The sequence below is a fragment of the Zootoca vivipara genome, chromosome 11 (genome assembly GCF_963506605.1).
Source record: "Zootoca vivipara chromosome 11, rZooViv1.1, whole genome shotgun sequence".
Classification (NCBI taxonomy): domain Eukaryota; kingdom Metazoa; phylum Chordata; class Lepidosauria; order Squamata; family Lacertidae; genus Zootoca; species Zootoca vivipara.
In genome coordinates, this window is record NC_083286.1 from 42613894 (window position 1) to 42632834 (window position 18941).

At 43.8% G+C, this 18941-nt stretch overlaps 2 protein-coding genes across 2 annotated transcripts in view; one reads left to right on the forward strand and one right to left on the reverse strand.

The window, feature by feature from the left end:
• Positions 1-327: 327 nt before the first annotated feature.
• On the forward strand, positions 328-6134 carry MOCS2 (molybdenum cofactor synthesis 2). The gene is made up of 6 exons (XM_035100828.2): positions 328-479; positions 1919-2040; positions 3054-3200; positions 4952-5077; positions 5594-5746; positions 6011-6134. Exons 1-3 carry the CDS (start codon positions 468-470, stop codon positions 3178-3180), a joined length of 261 nt encoding a protein of 86 aa, XP_034956719.1. The 5' UTR covers positions 328-467; the 3' UTR covers positions 3181-3200; positions 4952-5077; positions 5594-5746; positions 6011-6134.
• Positions 6135-11070: 4936 nt separating this feature from the next.
• ITGA2 (integrin subunit alpha 2) overlaps positions 11071-18941 on the reverse strand; it is a 63759-nt gene continuing 55888 nt past the window's right edge. Inside the window, exons 28-30 of the mRNA XM_035100567.2 lie at positions 18232-18321; positions 14169-14285; positions 11071-11507 (exon numbers count right to left, since the gene is read on the reverse strand). Of these exons, the coding sequence (XP_034956458.2) occupies positions 11418-11507; positions 14169-14285; positions 18232-18321 (297 nt within the window). The 3' untranslated portion in view covers positions 11071-11417. The remainder of the gene's footprint in view (positions 11508-14168; positions 14286-18231; positions 18322-18941) is intronic.

An 18941-nucleotide genomic window follows, 5' to 3' on the forward strand; every position in this document is an offset into this window, starting at 1 on the left:
GCACGCGTGTGTTCATATCCTAGCCAAGCCCGGGTTGTGCAGCCTGATCCAACGCGTCTATACTCGCAAGTGCATCCCCACGATCTCTACAAGGCTGCAGCCCTACAGCGCAATCCTGCGAGCGTCTACTCGGAAGCAAGCCTCGTGGAGTCCAACGGGGCGTTCTCCTAGGTAAGTGGGTGCACGATCGCAGCTCCCTCTGGAGCCTTCCGTCCTTTCCCCTCGACTGCAGGCGCAGCAAAGCGACCGGCTTCCCTCCTGCTCCTCGCTTCCCCCGGTTTTCCGCTCCGAGAAGCCAGCCCACCGGGAGGTGGAGCCGCTGGGAGGCGGCGCCGAAAGAGGCTGGCTCGGCTCAGTCGTCTCCGCGGCCTTTCCCGGAGCCGACGCAGGCGCAAAAAAGGAGAAACCCGCAAGCCGATCGCTGAGAAGGGAGAGCGGGGCAGCTGCCTGCCCGGGACGGCGCGCCCATGAGCTGCGAGGTACGCAGAAGGAGGAGCTCCCCTGCAAGCCTCGCGTTGCAGAACTCCCGGCCTCCCTCCGCGATCGCTGGCTTGCGATCCCCCCCTCGGTCCCTTCGATCATCCGGCCCTGGGCCTTCTGCTTCTAGGCGCCATGAGACGTGTCCCCGTCGTCCCCACTCCCTCCCGGAGTGGGCATTTCTGAGCAGGGTGGGGAGACACCTGGTTCCCCGGAAGCCGTGGCCTCTGATCGGAAGCCTTGGTGAGAGAGGGGATCGTCGGTTTGCTTGGGCGGTAAGCCCTCTGCATGCGCTCAGAGGCACGGTCGTCTCGAGTTTGGTCCCTGGGGTTTGGGCTTTAGGGAGCGCTGCTGGAAAGGCAAGATTCAGCGTCTTGACTTTCGGGATCATAAGGGAGCTGCCCAAGGAGGTGGTTCGCAGCGTGAAACGAACTTAGAGAATAAAGTAGAAGTTGCACACCAACAGCAACAATTTCTTCCTCGGAAAAAGCCGCAGAATAATAAAATTTCACGGAGAAACAACAGCAGTAGGAGTTCAATCACAGCTCAAAAACCCAGATCAATCATTTAGAAGTGGGTGTAAACATGCTGTTCTGGCGTCTGGTCCTGGCTTTGTGCTGTGCGGTACAATCCCACAGGTGTACATAGAAGGACTTCTGCACTTCTCGTTTTCTTAATAAAAGCTTGCAATTCTGCACATTTATCCACTATCCCTTTATTGGAAATATATACATTGGTTCCATGCTCTTAACTGATGTGAACCGAGCTGCATGAAATCGTTTTAAATTTTATTTTACTTGAGTGCATTTGGTCTGTTTACAGTGGAGACCAGTGAACAAAGCAGCACCAGTGATCTGTTGTGTTTGTGTTTAAAAAGCCTGACTTGGCCTTTGTGGAACTTGCTTCCAAGCAGGTTTGCTGACCAAGGAAGGAGGGAAAAAATTACCGGTACAGTGGTACCTCGGTTTATGAACACAATTGGTTCCGGAAGTCTGTTCATAAACTGAAGCGTTCATAAACTGAAGCGAACTTTCCCATTGAAAGTAATGGAAAGTGAACTAATCCTTTCCAGATGGGTCCGCGGCGTTCGTAAACCGAAAATTCGTAAACCGAGATGTTCGTAAACCGAGGTTCCACTGTACTTCTTGATGGTCCAGCACAGGCCCCTATGGCCTTATGCGAGCCATTGCTAACATTTGCAATTGCACCATTTTAAGATTGTATTTTTATCCTGATCTTCAGCCGGTATAGGAATAATAATGCTAGTCAATTGTGCCGGGCTGTTGTACAATTCATGAGATAGCATATGTTGTGGGCAACTAAGAAAAGGGTAGCTTCATTCGCTCACAACCCTGCTCTTGTTCCTCTGAAGAACTCAGTAGTAGCTTGTGTAGGCATATGTGAGCAACTACCATCCATTTGGTTTGCATTTCTAAAACAGGTGGTAGTGCTGTACTTTGCAAGAAGTGCCGAATTAGCCGGTGTCCGCACTGAGACCATTTCCGTGCCCCAACAGATAACATCCCTGCAGCTGTGGGAAGAAATTGTCAAGAGGCATTCAAGGTATGATGACTTCTGACTGGTAAAAGATGCTGCCTCTTGAGTGTGTAACTGGCCCAAGATCACCCAGTAAACATCATAGCCAAACTTGACCAGCTCTCCTGGTCCTTGTTTGACCCTCTTAACTTAGCCTTTGCAAAACTGGTACTGCCCAGATGTTCTAGAATTAGCATGCCATGTGGGGAAGGCACGGTTTATTGGGTTACTGCTTTTTTATTTTATATGTTGTGGTCTTGTTGTGAACTGCCCTGAGGCCTTTGGGTATAGGGTGGTGTATAAATTGAATAAATAATAATAATACCGTAATAATAATAATAATAATAATCAGGCCTAGGTAGCGCAGGGGCTGATGGGACTTGTAGTCCAAAACATTCAGAGGGCACCAGGTCATGATTTATTGGGAGGGGGCAGGCTTCATGTTGGGGAAGGGGGCAGAACCTCAGTTAGTTACGTACAGTATTTTTATTGATTTTCGTGGGCAGCTGCCCCCACCCTTGGCTACGCCCATGCACCAGGTTAGAAAAGGCTACTATGACCATCACACTGAGATTCCATTTCCCAGTTGATTTCCATTTCCCACCACTTGTAGTGGTGGTCCTATTTCCTTGTAGGCGGATGGTCTCCTCAAAGAAACAAGCGGCAAACAGCATTGTTACTGTCCATTTGAATTCTTGGTTGCTTGGGAAATCAGAGTTTAGGAACTGGTCTTGATAAGTGAGTGTCACTTGTGGGGCGTACCAGAGGGAGCGGATTTGCTTCATGGCAGGTGGTTCCCTGTTGCTTACCAGGAAGGGCAAGGCAGCTGGGACTTCCTGACTGCGTTAACCCTACTGCTTGCCTGCTAGAAAGCTAGCATAGCAGCTCTATCCCACCTTGTGAGTCTCTTCTGCCACCAGCTTCAGGAACTGGTTTTACATTTGGGATACCTGATTCCGCTTCAGCTGGTTTTAGTTGTTTGGCCTCAGGCCCGTGGCGTCCTAGGAAACATTAATCTTTCTCCTGATGTCGTTCTTTAGGCTCGCTGCTATACAGGATCAAGTCGTCTTTGCTGTCCGCCAGGAATACGTGCTTCTTGGGGATCAGCTGGTGGTCCTCAACCCAGGGGACGAGGTTGCTGTTATCCCCCCTATTAGTGGAGGTTAGCTCTGGAAAGACGGAGTCAGGTGTGTGCTCTTGTCTTTCTAAAGGGCGATTCGATTAGGGGAGTTCACATGTTAGGTTAAATGAGTGCACAGAAAGAGTTGTGCTGTACACTGGGACAGTTATTCACAGGTAACATTCAATGGATATGCAGTCTGTGTCCCGTGAATACACAGCAGTTGAGCTGTGCAAATCAACAAATGTACACCCTTGGAAACCAGTGCTTGTGCATGTGTCGAGACTGCTTTTTCTTGTGTCCAGTGTAACAAGTGAATGAGCCTTTTGGCACTCGACGGGGTATGAATAATGGTGGGTCTGCACAGATGATATGGGTACAGGTGCCAAAGTAACGATTCTCTACACAGACAGAGGAGTTGTGTCCTGTGGCAGTAATTAGGTAAAGGGCCCCCTGACCATCAGGTCCAGTCGTGTCCGACTCTGGGGTTGCGGCGCTCATCTCGCTCTATAGGCCGAGGGAGCCAGCGTTTGTCCGTAGACAGCTTCCGGGTCATGTGGCCAGCATGACAAAGCTGCTTCTGCTGAACCAGAGCAGCGCATGGAAACACCGTTTACCTTCCCGCTGGAACGGTACCTATTTGTCTACTTGCACTTTGACGTGCTTTCGAACTGCTAGGTGGGCAGGAGCTGGGACCGAGCAACGGGAGCTCACCCCATTGCAGAGATTCGAACCACTGACCTTCTGATCAGCAAGCCCTAGACTCTGTGGTTTAACCCACAGCGCCACCTGGGTCCAGTGGCAGTAATTAAGAATAACCTAATCCCTGTTCAGATCTTCCTCATATGTTTCCAATTGTGTGATTTAGAAGCAGGGAAACAAAGTCCCACTAGACAGACTTTCCCTCTTCAACCATGTTCCTTCTACTTTCCACATTTTGGGGATGAATGAGTAGGAAACTAGCTCTAATTATGGGGCTCCCCGCACAATTTCACAGAAGGGAAAAATCCCTGAATAGGTGTCTGAAACAGAAGTTTTAAACCTTTTTGAGTCCACAACCCCCTTGACCAACTACATTCTTTCTGCGGCACCCCTGTGGGTCACAGGAGCCCAGTTATGTCACCCATGGCCTGCAGAGCTGGCAGCCTCACACCCTTTTTCGAACACCCTCCCTCGTGGAGTGTTTCCTCAGTCTCCTCTCCTCTTCCCTCGCCTTGGGAGTCCGCTGCCCCCTGATATCTGAGCTGCCCCTGCCCCAAAGTGTGTGTGCCTCCACACACTGCCCCACAGGGGCCTGGGATTGGTCTGCCCATTCCCAACAGCAAGGGCTGGCAGAGTGGTTGGTTGGGCTCCGTCTCCCGCTTGCTTGCTTACTCCGAGGCCACCTCAGCTCTTGGAAACCAGCACCCCCTGGCCAGCCTCAGAGGCACCATTTGTCCGTGGAGCTTGTAGTCAGGGTTGCTGCAACAAACAGCCATGCAAGCCTTTGGGAGGCAGAGACGTGAGAGGGCATCAGAGAAGGAAGGGGAGGAAAGAGGGCCAGTGTTGTCCATGGCACCCCTGACTATCATTCAAGACACCCCAGGGTGCCACGGCACACTGCCTGAAGACCACTGCCTGACTGTTTGAAGTGGCATGATACTGCTTTAAATGTACAGTGCAGATGAGGGCCGAGATACACTGTGATGCTGGCCTCTCTCTCTTTCCAGCATCCACGCTCTAAATACACTCATTTAAGGCTTTGACCTAGAATTTCTATCATTCCAGTAGCAGGTCAAGAAGTAATAACTTTAATTTCACCACTGCTTACTCCTACAGAAGTCATGAGCGTAAGTGAGGATGAGCCCAAGGACTTGATAAAATTAAACCATGAGAAGCTCTCAGCAGATGAAATATCGGCACTGGTAGTTTCCCCCTGCTGCGGAGCTGTGTCTTTATTTATAGGTAGGTTTGATGCACGTGGTATGAATTTTGGAATAAGAGAAACCCAGTAAAAAAAACAAAAACCCTGTTAAAACCACACTTACAGAACTTACATAGGTGGTTGCAGCTGGTTCCCAGAAAGAAAGAAGCATCCATATTATGTCAGAATTTTCCTTTTTAGTTACCCCTCTAAGCATGTGAACATCCAGAGATAGTTATATCCCAAACCCTGTCAAAACAACCTTTCATGGTGAACCCTCTTGGTTTCCAACAGTGTGCCATTTTCCGGTCTGCAGCCACAAGCAGAAGTGCCGCAACTTCTCCGGGTCTGGGAACTAGGCCTGCATGTACAGAGCTTGTGTTCTGTTAGTGTGCTGTGGACCCTCCTCAGGTGACTGGTCTCATTTGGACCTGGGACCACTGTCTGGGAAATCACTGGTAACCTTGTTAACCATCTTTAGCAAAACTGTTGAAGTGGGTGCTTTTGTCCTGCTGACATTTCCCAACCAGCCAATTGAACATGTCCTTTCATTTCAGGCACTACCAGGAATAACTTTGAGGGGAGAAAGGTCAAACAATTAGAATATGAAGCATACGAACCGATGGCGGAAGCGGAAATCAAGAAAATATGCACAGATATTAGATTAAAATGGCCTCAGTGCAACATATAGCGATATACCATAGACTTGGGTTTGTATGACCAATGATCCAATTATTGTCACCTCAAGTTGCTCTTGTAATTTTTGTCTCTTGTTTTCTTAATTTTCCTGTTGAATCCTACCTCAGAAAGTATAAGAGAGGGACATGACAGTTCTAACTTGAGATTCTTAGGATATGGTGTGTAAGAGTGTGAAATAATTAGCAGAAAGACACTGGCTTTTATTTAGCCCTCTAAAGATTAAGCTAATATGGATAAAAACAACAACTAATATTTCCTTTCGCTTTTCTCTGTAGTTCGGTTCCCATTAGTGAAGCGAGTGTGATGGTCGCAATCTCTTCGCCTCACAGAACAGAGTCTCTTGAGGCTGTGCAATATGGCATCAATGCTTTGAAAGCAACCGTCCCTATATGGAAGAAGGTATCTGTGCGTCAATCCTCCCATCCTTTCTTTTTTTTAAATACAATAAGCTACATGTGTTCCATGTGTGCCTGGTAGGGACAGTTTAGGAAGAAGGGTGAAGTTTCTCCAAGTGTTATTCAACAAAAAAACAAAAGTGTCAATCTACACGTGCCCGCCAAAATTTTGCTGTGACTTCTAAAAACATGTGCTGCACACACACCAAAACTCCCATCAGTTTGATCCAGGTATTTGATTAATCTAAATAAAACGTATCTTTTGTAAATGAGGATATGCAATGGGGCAGGGATTCTGGGCCCCGTTAGAGCTCTGCTCTGCCTTTCAGGCTTGTTCACTGAAGGACACTGACCTTAGCTTTTGAGAGTCTATGCATTCATCCATATATGCACTCAGTATTCCTGCTCTCCAGGGCTCCTGTGTAAATTTAGCTGTTCTCCTGAATTGTGCTGTGGGGTTATTGTTTTTAAAGGTTTTAATAGAACCCATCATTGACAGGAAGTTTAAAAATCTAGATGCTTCAGGTTGGTAGCAGTCACAGGAACATTTTTTCTCTCTCCTCTCCTCATCTGTGTTTGCTGATCTGCAACAGTTACCATCCATGATGCTCTCTGGTTGCAGGAGGTCTATGAAGAGGAATCTTCTTGGAAAGAAAACAAGGAGTGCTTTTGGGCCAAGACGTTGAAATAAAGCTCTGCCAACAAGACTACCTAACTGTGCTTAAATAATAGAGTGTGGCTGCAAGGATGAGATCAGAAGCTTCTGTTTCAGATTAACAACTCTTTCACCTGACAACTGGACCCTAAGCCACTGTCATTTGATTAAGGCAGCTTCATAGCCTACACAGTCATTTATTTTTTTAAAAAAAGATAATCAAACAATTAATTGTATATAATTGGAAATACACTAATGGTTGTGCAATATATATTTTTTATTCTAGTGATTTCTTCTAGGGGTCAAAGGTATGCAAACATAAAGTTACTATCCCCGTGGGAGTTGTTCACACTTAGCAAATTCTTATTTCAAACCTGCTCATTAAAGTGGATTCGTTCTGAGTAACAATGGGGTGTCTGCAGTGCTGCTAGTTCAAATCATCAGCTCATCGTAGTTCATAGTTGCAGTTAGACTGAATCGCATTTGCTGAACACAAGCCACAGGCACTCCTGAGCCATCGCTCCCTGAAAAGTTACTTGGGCAACTACTTCTGCCATGCTGCTAGCGGCTTATGGAATTTTTCCAGCATTGGGTGGAACTTTTGGGGCTTATTAGAGTCTGAATGCTGTCATAACTCTCAGATGGGTTTAGTACATGCCAGTGGCCATGGGAAGGTGACTTAGGCTCCTTTGACTATGTGTAGCATCAGCCCATCATTCTGCTGGGCTGCTACAGAAGCGCAAGCCATTTCTGCTATGCAGCTACAGAAGCGCAAGCCGTTTGTAACCCTAGAAGTAGTGTAGCTCAAAAGGGTTAGGCTGATAATCACAATCAATGGGAACAGTTAAGGAGTAAAAAGTTTTTTATTAAAATAAGTGCTGCCTCATAACAGAATAAACTTAAGCCTTTGGGTAGTGTCTGAAGATAATACTTCTGTCATCATGCATTCATGCTTTTATTATTGGTTTCAAACATAAGTCTGCCGGGAGTTGTGGACAGATTTAGATGGTTAAAAATGTGATGCAAAAGCACTGAATTATTTTTATTTTTTTGTTTGACCATTATTTATGTTCAGCCCATTCCTTTATTTCTGAAAATGTGGACTCCTCTTTAGAAGCAGATTAAACTCAGTTGTGCCCAAAAGCCTGCAACAGATTTTACATTTGTTTAATTATTTGATGCACCAATACGTTTTGTGAAGCCATGTGTAAATGTGTTGTGGACCTGCAAGCAACCACCGTCTTATGCATGTCCACTCAGAAATAAGTCCCATTTAATTCAGTGTTATCTTACTCCCAGGTATATGCACTTTAAAAGAGCTACTGCATTCAGTGGGATAAAATCACAGATGTGAATGCTGACCACAGGCTTACAGTTTTTCCCTGGTTGGGTGGTTAGCATGTTTTATTGAAGTTTAAGAATTAACAATCCTAAATTTAAAAAGGAGGGTGAAAATATACAGTGGTACCTCGACATCCGAATGACTCAACTTCTGAATGTTTCAACTTACGAAGTCAACAACCCCGGAAGTCTTTTCACCGCGTGCGCGTTCTGCACCTGCACAGAAGCGGTGCGCGCGGTCCCGCATGCGCAAAACAGGCGCTTCGACAACCGAAGACTTCGACTTACGAAGAGCGCCGTGGAATGGATCGTCTTCGTAAGTCGAGGTACCACTGTATATCTTATATAAGATCTGAATGGTAAATATTTATATTAAAATTTTAAATACATTGAATTACCGTACATTAAAACGATAGTAAGGGAGGAGGTATTGTTAGGCTTTGCATATCCTGTGAATTTATGATACAACAGAGCACCACTTTGTACAGTGCTGTAAAGAGATATATTTTGAATTTCCCTGCAACATTTCTAAGAGAATTTGCAATACACATCTGGATGAGCAGTATTTGGTCCTGTACTGCGAACAACCAGTAGGGGTCAGTGGAAAAACTGCTATGCTAACAAGTCTGTGACAATACAGTACATACTTTCTATGTTTACCAAAGGAAAAGAAAAGCAGATTTTTTGGTTTCCACTGCAAGGTGTAAAACGATGCTTGTTTCCATGATAACTAAAGCAAATAGTACGTTTTCTTCTGGTTTAAGGACAGCTTATCAACTTACAGTTAAGTTTTGACTTGTATGTTTAACTTAATCTCGTCACTTGGAACTCACATTGATCTGCAGGCAGAGCTGGGCTAAGTCTTCCTAAGCTACATGCCCAGCACAATGAATAGAAACTAACTGCAGGCATATGAAATAAGAGCTCAGTGTAGTCTACACCAGGTTTGTTTCAATTTTACTCAAGGCAGATCCATTTTTATTTCCGTTCTGAATTTCTGAAATAAAAGTGCAAAATATACATACACAAAGGCAAACTATTACACCTGGATGCATCATATAAAAATGAGAACATGCTATATACAATGGATTTAAAAGGTAGTGCAAATGTACATAACAATGTGGGGAGGACAAGGTTTACTTTGAACATCTGCACAAACCCCAAATGCAGAGAGTTCAGGTTGTGGCAGCACCATCTTTCAGGTTACTTGCAGAAGACCCTTGAGTAGTTTCACAGAGGTAAGTTTTGCCCTGTACAAATAAAGCCTTTATGAAAATTGCTCACAGCTTCCTGGTAATCGCAGTTGGTGTTGAAACAGCAGAATATATATTAGTAGAGCCAGGCTCCGTGGAGTTACAGTTTCCAATAAATGCTGTATTCGGTACACTAGTTTGAAATGAACAGTGCTGGTGTAGTTGAAATCCAAAGCTTTGTCATTAAATAGGGTTAAGGAATCCTGGGCACAGAACATGCCCTGCTTTCTCTGGGTGAGTAAAGTTGGTCAGACAGGATTATCCATTGTAAAGGAAGGTGGAAGAATTTGCACCTGAGAAAAGAGGAGCTATATGTAGGGAAAGTCAATTGTGCAGTTGAGTGACGGTTGCCTCTGGAACATCTCTTAGAACAGTACTGATTCTGTTGTTACACTTAACATTGCTTCACATTCCACTAAAATAATGCCTTACTGAATTCTTTAGTACAAAAACACATTTCAAAATATCTTTTTTTAAAGGTGTGCATGTTTATAAACCTATATATTTACATTAGATTTACAGCAGGACTGCAGAATCGTGCCGGTTTGAAAAGTGCAATAAAATTAGTATCGGTGGTAGAAACTATGGAGTGTTTAAACTGCAACATTGTGGCTTAATGGAAATGAATGAAAGTTGCGGGATTGCAAACTGCCGTAAGGGCTGGAAAACTTATCATTTCAAATCTTCAGCAAAAGTTATTTCCCTGATCTTAAAGACACAAGGGGGGGGGGCTGTATCCCTTTGTAAGGGTCCAACAGTTTATCAGGCAGATATATTTTGCAATAACGATAGCCCAATACTTCTAGAATGTGGCCCCAGATGTAGATCTAGCCATGGGCTCCCATGCATTTTTGGTGAAATTTGGCGTTTTGGGCCATGGAACTCTGCCCCAGGAAGCATTTAATAAATACATAATAAAAATGGTCACCCACAAATGCAAGAGAGAATATCTGCAGCAGAAGGAGTGGATACTTCCTGCTGCCTTAGAGCTTCCAGCCACAGCCTGCATAAAAAGATCCCTGCATGATCACATCAGTGGCTCATCTTGTCCAACATCCTGTTCTCACAGTGGCCAATCAGAGGCTTACAGGAAGTCCACCAGCAGGACCTGAGTGTGACACTATTATTGCTTATTCATATTAAGCCACAGTTAGAGTTATGTGTGAATAGGTCAGAGAGTATGCTGCTGGGCCCCGTTATAGGCCTTTTGTACACATCAAGGAGCTCTAGACTACAACTGTGCTAATGTTTTAACAAAGACTATCTTGACCATAAAGAAGGCTGATCGCCGAAGAATTGATGCTTTTGAATTATGGTGCTGGAGGAGACTATTGAGAGCCCCATGGACTGCTAGAAGATCAAACCTATCCATTCTTAAGGAAATCAGCCCTGAGTGCTCCCTGGAAGGACAGATCGTGAAGCTGAGGCTCCAATACTTTGGCCACCTCATGAGAAGAGAAGAATCCTTGGAAAAGACCCTGATGTTGGGAAAGATTGAGGGCACTAGGAGAAGGGGACGACAGAGGACAAGATGGTTGGACAGTGTTCTCGAAGCTACGAACATGAGTTTGACCAAACTGCGGGAGGCAGTGCAAGACAGGAGTGCCTGGCGTGCTATGGTCCATGGGGTCACGAAGAGTCGGACACGACTAAACGACTAAACAACAACATCTTGACAATCAGTAGTGTGTGTGTGTGTGTATCAATCATTATAGTATTCTGGCACAATTCAGTGTTTACTGCTTCTAGTCCTGCTGATTCAGAACAGCTATTAATAAAATACAAAAAAATACAAACAAGAAAAATAAAAATATTTTAAACCCTTGTAAACAAAACCCCAAACTGACCAGCAGTTATTGCTAAAATAAAAGTACCTGTAAAAAATTTTCCCCCAACTATTTAAAAAAGGACATTTTCATTGAAAAAAAGAATAAAATAATCCATAAGGCACTCCCAAGTTGTTGAACCAGTGTGATTGCAAGCAATGTCTGTGGATCAGAAGGTCGGTGTACACAGTGCTATTCCTGCTACAGTATATTCATTCTCTGTCCTTAGTGAGTTCTGCAATTTCATCCGCATCTTCCGCATCCTTTGCCATCTTCTCATATTTTCGCTTGAAGAAACCGAGCTGTAGAAAATGTTTTGAGAAGTTTTGAAAGAGATTAGCAAACACCACCAAAATACAGTTATTTAAAATATTTCCTTATGTATGGTATATGATACTTAAGGCTAGCTCATACATTTAATTAAAGGCTTAGTGCTACATGCATGAGTCTCAGACTAGGGCACCTGTTTCCCTCCAGCATGCCCATGAGAATGGAAGATTTTGCTTTCGTTTTCAACTTACCATGGTTTGTCACAGATAACTATGGCTTACAGAAACAAGCCAACACCAGACTCTGGTTTCTGACTTTTGCTTCTTTCCCTAAATCAAGGTTAATATTCATCACAGTTCTGGGTTCAGGTAGGTAGCTGTGTTGGTCTAATGTAGTCAATAGATAGATAGATAGATAGATAGATAGATAGATAGATAGATAGATAGATAGATGGATGGATAGATATAGTCCAGTAGCACCTTAGAGACCAACTAAGTTTGTTCTTGCTATAAGCTTTCGTGTGCATGCATCTGAAGAAGTGTGCATGCACACGGAAGCTTATACCAAGAACAAACTTAGTTGGTCTCTCAGGTGCTACTGGACAATTTTTTTATTTTATATTTCCACAGTTCTGGGTTCAGACATAATGGCAAACCATGAAAATGGGTGTCCCATGCACATAATCCTAAACCTTAGTTTAGCATTATGCTCAAATCCAGCCATAGATAAAGCTATAGTATGTGAGTTCAAGATAGGCACAGCTGATTTCTCAGTGGTTTCTGGGAATTTTTGGAAAGCGGTTCTTAAGTTCTGCTATGCTGGGAATGACTGGGTTACTATTGAGCATGAACCACATAATGAAATATATTTGAGAAAATGACTACACGACATAAGAGGAGCACAGCTCAATTGTTTATCAGGTGTCTTACTGTTGATGTGTGTGCAGCATCTACTCTTGGGTTTTCTTCTTTTAATAGACTTGCTGCAGTTTCCTTTTAATTGAGTATCTTTATTATTTACCCCAAAAAATTACACTGGCCGAATACAAATAAAATAACACAATCTTTTCTTCTTCCAGCCATCCAACCAGAGACCTAATACTGACTCGTGCTCATTTACACACTGACACTTTACTCTGACTCTTATTGATCGCATGCCCTTAATACAGACACCTGTTGCTGGGTAGATTTTTCTGTTGCCTGGCAACCTGTTCAAGAACAATTGTCAAGTTCTTTCTAGAATATTCCAACACTTACTGTGACAGTAGTTAAAACTGGTAATGAGATTCATATCCCAAATTCCACGTACTGTATTGCATTTCCTAAGTCTACATGGCTACTTTACAAGTTTCTCCCAAAGAACAATCACATGGAAGTTGGATCAGAATATGTTTTTGTTATGTGTGTATATACATGCTTATTTTGCCTTTTTAAAAAAGAATTTGGACTATATTCAGGGGATTAAAAATATCCCTCATTTAACAACAACAAAAATGTTTTTCAGCTAGGTGCGGGGGTGTCAGGAAAGCAGGAGGGCTTTGGATCCTATAGATCCAAGATTTCTCCTTATCAGTCTCAGGAGACCATGCTGAGGAGGGCTGCACTGAGAAGGAATGGTGGGAGCCTCCCCCTGATCAGGATCCTGAATCTTCCCAGGAGCAGGAAGACAGTATAGATTTGGAACAGGGGTTTGCAGAGGGATATAGTTCAGAAGGCAGAAGTTTGGAAGAACTGGATGGGGAACAGCTAGGAGGAGAAGAATTGGGAGAGATAGAGTTAACAGAGTCAATTTTAACTGGAAAGCGTTCATCCGCTCAGCCCAAGGTCAAGGAGAACAGATAAGGTGGCAGCACAGAAAACAAAGTGGTTGCGAGATCACTCAGTGATGTGGGTGACTAGGGGGGAAGTGGGTGGAACCCTTAATTGGGAGCACATTCATCCCTAGGAACAGACTCTTTGTTCTCTCGCTGTAATCATTAATACTCCAAACTGGTAAGAGACTCCTTTCCCTTTGTTCTTCTGTACTGCCAAGTGGGGGAGGGGGAAGGAAGCTGAATCCCTGAAGCTTGACAACACCCTTTTTCAACGCTTACCGCTAGAGTGGAGTGGATTGTGCAGGAGCTTTCTGCCTCTAGTGGTGGATCTTTGCCTCTCACCTCATGAGTGGGAGTTCTGTGGCAATTTGCCTTCTCCCTAGGATTGCTTCCTGTAAGGGTGACTCCCTACAGGAAGCCAGCCCCCATCATCCTAACGTCCACCTCACCAAGTACAGACGGAAGCAGTGGGTCTGAAGCAGCCAGGGGGGAGGGGGAGAGAAGCCAGTGTGTAGAATGTTGGGAAAGCTCAGGGGAGGAGAGATGTAGGCAAGGGCTCAAGGATGCTGGAGAGCCCTTCCACCGCCTTGAGCGGGAGGAGGCTGAGAGGGCATCGCTCCTTCCGGCACAAGAGTTAAGGAGAGCACCGCGATGCAGGTCTAGGGGGCGGCGTTTTGGGGTGCCCTGACTACTTTGCTGGCGTAAGAACAGACGTACGCCATTGCCGGATTCTGATTTGGACTGAGAGGTCATGTTTTAAGCTGTCTCTGCACTGTAAATACTTTGCACAATAAAAGTCTTTAAAGACAAACTGGACTCAAGCGGAGTTACTGTAGAGTAGCCACGACGACCCTCTGACACTTCCTAAACATTAACTTACTTTCCATAAGGCAGCAACTAGAGCTAGCAGCAAGAGGAGGCCGACCAGGACACTTGCTATCACAACTCCAACTGGCACGTCTGCTTTCTCATCGGGCTTTGTTATTGTGAGTGGAATCTTAAAAGAAACAATTGTTGTAGTTAGATAAGGTAAGGCAGCAGCAATTCTCAAATAAAAGTGATCAATGCATTCTGCATGCATTCTTTGGCCACTGGTTGGAGAGCGGCAAGTGGAATTGTGGTCTCTCCTTTTGGTTCTGCTTCATTTGAATTCCAGCAGAAATTCTGGGTTTCAGAACATTGGTAATAAATTTTGTACTTGCACTTTCAAAATAATAAGATACAAAAATCTTTCAGTTTGCCCTGGTTCACACAATACAGTAAGCCAAAGTTCAGCATACTGGGAATATACAAGCTGCCGGAGAGATGTTTGCAATAGCATCCCTCTTTACTGGTTCTTTTTACCACCACACTGAACTGAGCTAAACCAAGGTTTGGCTTATCATGTTGTTCAAACCCGGTTAAGAAGCTCTCTTCTCACTAACCACAAAATGTATTGGGGTGGGGGTGGGGGTTGTTCTTGGCTACAGTTTGTAGTTAGTGAGGAGAAAGGTCAACCACGAGACTGGGTTTGGATGACCTGCTAAGCTAAACTTAGTGTGTCTTAACTTTGTGGCAGTAAAAAGGAACAGCAAAGTTACTGCAATTTCATCTCCAGATAGCTTGGCTTATGCAGGTCTCTGTGTGTTCCTGTTGAAACAAGTTTTTTTTTTATAAAAAAAGCAGAAACTGACACATACACTCATAACTTAAAACAAAAAAGCACACACCATTATTATTATTATTATTATTCATCTGCCAAGACAAAAAGAAGGAACTGTGTTGCGTGCTGCAAGTATGTCATTTATCATTTTTATTTTCTTTCAAATATCTTGCAAAATACATTTTGCACCTTTGGAGGAATAAGATATTCCGACATTTTGAATTCCACCTATGCAAATTTATCCCATTAAAATACTCCAGACTCCCTGACGGAATTTCAGTGAAGGCAGATTCCTGCAGCATCCCTACTTAACAGGCTTCCTTAAACTCAGAAATTCTGGGGTCAGTATTTCCCTTCGAGGGGGAAAACAGAAAATGGAAGACTGCAGGATTTGCTCTGCTTGGATTTTGTTGTTGTTGAATTGTTGCTGGGTGGTGAATGATTTAATTTCTGAATTGATGTATTCACTGCATTTTGTTTCATTGTATTCCACCTAGAGAATATTTTAGGATGCACCTAATGAATGAAATCAAGTAAATGAAATACATCCTTCCTAAACATTTTGTAGGCACAGCCATTGTACCCACAGGTTGGATAATTGGAAGAATATGACTTTAAGGATTTGCTGTTTTCTTCTTCATCATCCAATATACCCTGACATTAACCAAGGAGCTGGCAGCCTTTCCATAAAGTGAATATAATTATAAATAAAGATGATCTTGCTGGCTTCGAAATATATTTAGGGTTTTCAAAGATCTATGGGAATTCAAGTTTAGCTCTGAAAATCTGGAAGGACATTTTAATATATTTTTCACTTGCGAAGGCAAAGCTACAATTAAATTGCTTGATGCAATATAATCTCATAACTTCTGGCCAATTCCACCATGAAAACCACTTGGATATTTCAGATGTATTGCCAAGCAGAGCTTTATTGTTATGATTATTCTGCTGTTTTGGGTGTTGGCACATTGATACATTTCATTGTGTCTGTCTTCTACATACTTTGCAACAAAATGACCATGATAATGATTTTTGCAGAGGCGGAATCATTCATTATCGCAGTCTGCAAATAACAGCCCATTTTAACTCCCGCTCTCTCTGTGTGGGAAACCACAACAATTTCCTTAATTTGATCCATGTATCAAGACTTCTCGCACAGCAATTACATTCAATTAAATCACAATAAATCAAAAATTATTATTTTTTAAAGTTAGCTAAAGAGATTTCTGTTCCATCTTTCGGGGGGGGGGGGGGTTGTCTTCCCAAATGGCTAATAAAAATAAAACCAAGCATTTAATATTACAACCCATATAATTATAAAGCAGCAGTAAAAGCAGCTTTAACAGCATTAATGTAACCAATTATCTATTACAATACTGGGTGAGGGATGTAATTGTATTCACATACTGCTGAAAAGACAGAAAAATAGGCACCAGTTGAGAGACTCTGGTGAAATCATTTTACACCCGGGGTGCCACCAAGAAAAAGTCCCTACTCGGCTCTGAAGGCACTGGGAATTGGAGTGAGGCCTTGATGCGGATCTAAAAATGGGAAGGTTTATATCAGGCATAGGCAAACTTGGCCCTCCAGATTTTTTGGGACTACAACTCCCATCATCCCTAGCTAACAGGACCAGTGATCAGGGATGATGGGAGTTGTAGTTCCAAAACATCTGGAGGGCTGAGTTTGCCTATGCCTGGTTTATATAGAGCAGGGGCTGGGAACATTTTTCAACCCCTTCTGCATGTGTGTGACAGTGTGTGACATGCCAGTAAGGAGGGGTTCAGAGGCAAAAGTGAGGACAGCAATTAAAGGAAATTTTAGGCTAGTTTTTACACACAGTCTCTTGCCTCTTGCCTTATCCAGCAGTCCCAGTTTCACTGGGATGCGGGGGGAGACAGCCCTTCAACACAGCACCAAATGCAAAACAAAACCAGCATTTGTTGCTTTGCCTAGGCTTGCTTTCAATGACTGCCCACTGCGGAACAAGAGACCCGTGTGGCAATGGCATCCATGCAGGGCATTTTGCCCTCCTGCAGCATTTCAAATGCCTCCATCGCTTTTGATAGCTGCTGCTATGAAGGGCTGTTCCTAGGGAAACTGGGACTTGGAGGCAAAAGCCTACCTCCTGTGGCAGACCCTTAGGGCAAAGGGATCTGCCAGAGGGGGTGGGCTGTTTCTCCACAGTAGCAGTTTCAATCACCTACGCAAGAAATAGGGGTATTCACGACCGGGTGATAGTTATTCAGCTCTTCCAGGTCCTGGGAGGTCTCCGAGGAGTGGGGAGACTACTCTCTCCTTCAAGATGATGCCTTTTGTGTAATGATACACCAGCCCATCCTGCCATCCCATCCAACTAGCTTTCCTGAGTCTTGACAGACAGGGATCAAGAGGGCATGTAGATGGCCTCACCACTCTAATTACCATATTACCAAAGCCCACCCCTGTTTTTTCCTTCCATTCAAGGAAACCATCACTGGAATGAAGTGTCTTCGTTGAGTGAGAGAAACAACTCCATATAACCTTTAAGCTCTGCTCTGAAATCAACACACCTGTCATTTTTCATTTTCCATCACACCATTGGACAGCAGGCTCACCTTACCACTCCCAATGTATTATAGTATCTATTATATAATATATCCCAATAATACACAGAGACACCTGACAGACTAGAGCAGGCATCCCCAAACTTCGGCCCTCCAGATGTTGTGGACTATAATTCCCATCATCCCTGACCACTGGTCCTGTTAGCTACGGATCATGGGAGTTGTAGGCCTGGACTAGAGCCTCTCCTGAAGATCTGGCAGAATGGAGAGGCATCAATGCAAGTTAGCCCTTCTCCATAAGTAGACCTTACCATAGAGTCTATCTTTCAGCATTGGGAATCAAACTTCCATATCCCATTGCTGCTTTCCCTTCTAGCTATGCATCTAAAGCCACCTTCTTTTCCAAAGGTTTGCAAGCTCCTAATTTAATATAAAAAATATGCTTTTGTACCAACTTTTATCAGATCCATGCAAACATCCATTTCGAATAAAAGTGTCTTGAATAACAAAGTTTTAAAGTTTTATAGATAGCTTTAGGTTTCCTTTGAGCCAAAACTTGGCCAGATCAAATGCCATAAAACTGTTAAGTTTCCAGAAACTTTAAAACTCACACATCAATTTATACATGTCAGTAACAGCAGTGTAGCATTTTTATAAGAGGAAGATACAGCGTGCCATGTGTTTTTAAATGAGCATGAAAATGACATAATAGCATTTGGCGTGGCAAGACTGGAGCATAAAACAGTCAGACTCACTGATAAAGCATTTTCTCCAATCACAAATAGATCTGGATTATTTGTATCCACTTCTGCACTTGCCGATAACACTACTGTCTGGAACGCTGACTGCAACAGAAAAATGTAGCATATTCCAATTAAAGTATATATGGTTTTCATAAAGTGTAGGCAATTATTTAAGGCATAGAGCCTTTTTTAAAAGGAACACAATGGTATTAGAGAAAAGGCATGCATAGCTACCCCCTGACTTTCAACCTTTATATGAAGGGGTCATAGTGCTAATTGTTCCATTTTAGGAGGCTTATTTTAAGCTCCATGCTGAGTCCTTCAAGGATTTAAGACTGCGATCCTAAACACACTTATCTGGGAGTAATGGGACTTCAGCGGTATTCTGTGTAGCCATTTATATGATTGCACTGTAAATCTGATAAGAACATGAGAAGATCCTGCTGAATCAGGCCTGGGACTTATCTAATCCAGCATCCTGTTCTTACAGTAGCCAACCAAAACCTATGGGAAGCTTGCAAGCATGACCTGAGGGCAACTCTTCCTTCCTGTGGTTTCCAAGCTGGCATTCAGAGGCAAGCTGCCTCCAACCGTGGAGGCAAAACGCAGCCAGCAGGAAGAGCAGCTATGGATTGCTCTGTCCTCTGTAGGTCTCCAGCTGTTTATGAGCTACAATTCCCATCAACTCTGACCACTGCTTCTGCTAACTAGGGATGATGGGA

What these genes read in the sequence shown, in the direction of transcription:
- MOCS2 (XM_035100828.2), top strand. An exon ending in ATTGTCAAGAGGCATTCAAG is followed by an intron (nt 2,041 to 3,053) that starts GTATGATGACTT and finishes GTCGTTCTTTAG; the next exon opens with GCTCGCTGCTATACAGGATC.